Source organism: Gloeophyllum trabeum, assembly GCF_000344685.1.
Source record: "Gloeophyllum trabeum ATCC 11539 unplaced genomic scaffold GLOTRscaffold_00134, whole genome shotgun sequence".
NCBI classification, from domain to species: Eukaryota; Fungi; Basidiomycota; class Agaricomycetes; order Gloeophyllales; family Gloeophyllaceae; genus Gloeophyllum; species Gloeophyllum trabeum.
This window is the reverse complement of record NW_006920543.1, coordinates 1-4,547: the sequence shown is the minus strand read 5'-3', so window position 1 is coordinate 4,547 and position 4,547 is coordinate 1. Positions and strand designations below refer to the sequence as shown.

At 51.3% G+C, this 4,547-nt stretch overlaps 1 protein-coding gene across 1 annotated transcript; it reads left to right on the top strand.

The window, feature by feature from the left end:
• Positions 1–4,233: 4,233 nt before the first annotated feature.
• On the top strand, positions 4,234–4,536 carry GLOTRDRAFT_134377 (uncharacterized protein; the record flags this gene model as incomplete). Its single annotated transcript, XM_007873371.1, has 1 exon — positions 4,234–4,536. A coding segment is annotated over one exon (303 nt), but the record flags the coding sequence as incomplete, so codon positions are not given.
• Between the last annotated feature and the right edge of the window lie 11 nt (positions 4,537–4,547).

The window sequence follows — 4,547 nt, the reverse complement described above, 5'->3', positions numbered from 1 at the left end:
AGGAGCGCTGTAGAGGCTGTAGGACGGGCGAAAAATGCGATCTGGAGCCTCTAAAGCGTTGGGCTCATAACCTGTCCAACTGGGAAGCTGGCAGGCGTCCAGATACACACAAAGATGCCTGAGTCAAGCTCTATTAATGCTAAGGAAGTACAGAAATATACAGAGGGACATACCTGAGTCAAGCTCTATTAATGCTAAGGAAGAGAGCTTGACTCAGGAGCGCATTTTCGCTCTTCTGGGAGCGTGGGAACCAACTGTACAGTATGGGAAATGCAAGGGAAAAGCGCAGAGTTAAAGGGGCTAAGTCACCAGGGTAAAGGAAGCCAAAATAGCAAAGTGGTTACCACCACTAGCAGGGATGCATACCTGGAGGTTTTGGTTCAATCCCCAGTCAGCGCACTTTTTACCTCCAATAACAGTTTGACCTAGGTGAGTCTGCCACTTGTATTCCTTATACCAGAATACAGTCTTGACACAGTTTGACCTAGCCCTTGGGTGTTGTCTGAAGCTAGCATCTTCCACTGCCAACAGGTTATGAGCCCAATGCTCTAGATCTTCAGACACCCATCTCTGCCAGTCCTTCACTGTTGTCCTTTGTGCCACTGAGCCACTGAGCCACTGAGCCACTGAGGCTCTTTTGTGCCACTGAGCTACTGTCTATCACCACTGCTAGACCCTTCTTGCCTGGCTTCCTGCTTTCATCATGTCCCAATCATCATCTTCCAAATCCAACCTCCTCTGCTCCTACTGTGGTATCCCTGCCTCCCACACTGAAGCCACTTGTTATAGGAAGCAGAAGGACAGTATCAGAGCGAAGCAGGACCTCTCAATGCGTCTTAGCAGGAAGCAGACATTCTCTGGGAACTGTGGTATGAGATCTCATCAAGGCTCACTCTTTTCAACTCCTGCTGGGCAGGAAGAGTTTGCTGGGCATGCTGCAGCATTGCTCTCGTCTTCAGAGCGCTCTGCATGGCTCCAGACATCATCAGCCACTCACTGGAACACAGACACTGGTGCTTCAGCACATATGACTTCACATCGTCACTGGTTCCAATCCTACTCTCCCCATCGCATTCCCATTCGCTTAGCCAACCACCAGATTATCTATTCAGCTGGCTTAGGCTCAGTCGAGGTTCACCCTTGTATAGAGGGCAAGGAGTCCCATCCAGTCCTCTTTCATGATGTGCTCCATGTCCCTGATCTTGGCTCCAATCTCCTATCAGTCTTTCACCTCACTCGTGAAAAGGGCTTTCTATGCGAAATCCAAGATGCCCATGCCAAGTTCTACCTCCAAGGTGCCTTGAAGTTCCAGGCCAGAGTCAATGATGCCAACACAGGCTACCTGGAAGGTCGGACTGTCTCTGCTTCGCACTCTGCTCATTCTGCACTCAGCACACTACCTTTGGACCTGGATCTATGGCATAAGTGCTGCTCCCACACCAATCTGGAGGACTTGCATCAAGTGGTGTCCAAGCAGCTTGTTTCTGGCCTTACCATCCGCTCTACTGCTGCACCAGACCCTATATGCGAGCCTTGTCTTGCTGGCAAGATGCACAGGCACAATGTACCCAAGACAGCCTCCAGGACACAGCACAGACTCGCTCTTGTTCACACAGATCTCAAGGGACCTATGCCTACTGCAACTCCAGAGGGCTATCTCTACTGGATTGTCTTTGTAGATGATGCTCCGCGTTTCTGGGCTGTCATGTTCCTGCGTCAAAAGAGCGAAGCCCTGAGTGCCTTTAAGACTTTCAAAGCCTATGCAGAGAATGCAACTGGCTGCAAGGTCAAGATCCTACGTGATGACAAGGGAGGGGAGTACAAGAGCAATGCCTTTGATGCTTTTTGCGCAGAGCATGGTATTCAGCGCCAGCATACAGAGACAGATGAACCTCATCAGAATGGAGTTGCAGAGAGGGCTAATCGCACCATTGCAGAGGGAGCGACCACCATACTTCACCAAGCAAAGCTTCCTCCCTCATTCTGGGCTCGCGCTGTCAGCACTTTTGTGAGGACGCGCAATTGCATGCCCACAGCTGCCTTGAACGGCGGTATACCCTTTACTGCATGGAAGGGAAACAAGACCAAGCCAGATGTGTCCTATTTTCGCATTTTTGGTTGCCTGGCCTATGTGTTGATCAGGAAGGACCAGAGGAAGGCTTTACAGCCTCATACTCGCAAATGCATCTTTGTCGGCTATGCTGCTGAAGCAAAGGCTTGGGAGTTCTGGGACCCTGTCACACAGAAGTTTTATATAAGCAGCAATGCTGTTTTCGATGAAAGGTGCTTTCCAGGCAACTCCAAGTCAATCAATGTCTTTGGATTGCCTCTATCTGATGTTGATATCCCTCACACTGACGATGAAGAGGCTTCTGTGCCTAACAACCTCACTGGACCGCTGCCAGATCAGGGGGGAGTTGACTCTGATGATGATGATCTGCCAGCTCCACCTCGTCCTATTACACCACTTCCAGCGCATCAGGCGCCTTCACAGCCACCACCAGCTCCTAGAAAGCCTACACCAGCGCCAGCTCCTAGACAGCTTCCACCTCGCAGTTCTCGCTTCCAAGGCTCCCTTAGAGAGCCTCCCTTGCGCCAGCCAATAGCTCCTCGCATTACAGTTCAAATGCGCCCTGCAGCAGATCCAGAAACTCGCTCAGCTTCACCTGATCCTCTCAACCTCATTGCTCCCACTTCAAGTCCTGTTGAAGCTCCTGAGAGTGCTCCTTCTAGTCCCATTCCTGAGCAGCATAGTGATCGTTCATTCAGCCCAGACCCGCTCTTACTCAGTGAAGCACAGTGTGGTGCTGCCATGATCATGGAAGGTCTCAACATGTGTATACTGGTCAGACCACTGATTACCTGGATTATGATGAAGCACTCGAGTTTGCATTCCACTCAGTCTGTCAAGTACAGCAGGAGCACCATGGAGAGCCTCAGACCTTTGCAGAGGTGATGAAGCGTCCAGCTGAAGAGAGAGAACACTGGCACAAGGCAGCTCAGGACGAGATCCAGGCATTAGTGGACAATGAGGTCTTTCAGCTTGTTGAACTGCCTCCTGGTCGCAAAGCTATTGGCAGTCGCTGGGTCTTCAGGGTCAAGCGCAATGCTGATGGCTCTATTGAGCGCTACAAGGGCCGTCTAGTAGCCAAGGGCTTCTCACAGCGCCCTGGCTTTGACTATAATGAAACCTTTGCCCCTACACCAAAGTGGGCATCTATTCGCGCTATCCTCGCTCTAGCAGCTCTAGAGGACTTGGAACTCGAGAGCATTGATATCTCTAGTGCCTACCTCAATGGGGAACTCAAGGAGGAGGTCTATATGCGCCAACCTGAGGGCTTTGAAGAAAAGACTCCTGAGTGGGTCTGGAGACTACAGAAGTCGCTTTATGGCTTAAAGCAAGCAGGCCGATGTATTGGAGGTAAAAAGTGCGCTGACTGGGGATTGAACCAAGACCTCCAGGTATGCATCCCTGCTAGTGGTGGTTATTGGAGGTAAAAAGTGCGCTGACTGGGGATTGAACCAAAACCTCCAGGTATGCATCCCTGCTAGTGGTGGTAACCACTTTGCTATTTTGGCTTCTTTTACCCTGGTGACTTAGCCCCTTTAACTCTGCGCTTTTCCCTTGCATTTCCCATACTGTACAGTTGGTTCCCACGCTCCCAGAAGAGCGAAAATGCGCTCCTGAGTCAAGCTCTCTTCCTTAGCATTAATAGAGCTTGACTCAGGTATGTCCCTCTGTATGTTTCTGTACTTCCTTAGCATTAATAGAGCTTGACTCAGGCATCTCTGTGTGTATCTCGACGCCTGCCAGCTTCCCAGTTGGACAGGTTATGAGCCCAACGCTTTAGAGGCTCCAGATCGCACTTTTCGCCCGTCCTACAGCCTCTACAGCGCTCCTACTCTTATCAGAGCAAGATCTCAGCCTATCCAGCCCTCCATCTGCTCTCTATCGCACTTTTGTCTCCTGCGCTCTCCAGATCGTTCCTATCGGTCCCTGTCGTCGTCCTAGGCTTTTTCGTCGCACAGTTTCGCCCTAGACAACCCCTGGACGTCCCATCTCGCGCCTACTCGCTCCTACAACTCCATCTTCCTCTCATCTCATTCCCAACTGCTCTCTACTGCCCCTAGACTGTCTCTGCTGGTCTTTGCTTCGCTCTTAGGCTGCTCATCGCTCCCTATCGCTCCCATCGTCGTCTTATCGCCTCTCATCGCTCTTTTCGTCGCTCAGCAATGTCTCAAGCCAAGAGGACCTTCCCTGCTCTTGGGGAGAGGAACTATGGCTCCTGGGCTGATGATATGGAGGCCTATCTCAAGACTCTTGACCTCTGGGACGTCACTAGCGATCCTACAGCCGCTCCTGAGCTCTACTCGGAGACTACACCCACCATCGAAGACAAGAGGGAGCAGAGGAAGTGGGAGGCGCGAAAGGGGAGAGCTGCTGGAGAGATATGGTTGGCTTTGGAGGATGGGCAGAAGGTGCATGTGAAGGAGGTGAAGAAGGATCCGTTGAAGATGTGGGAGAAGTTGAGGGAGGTCCATGTTCA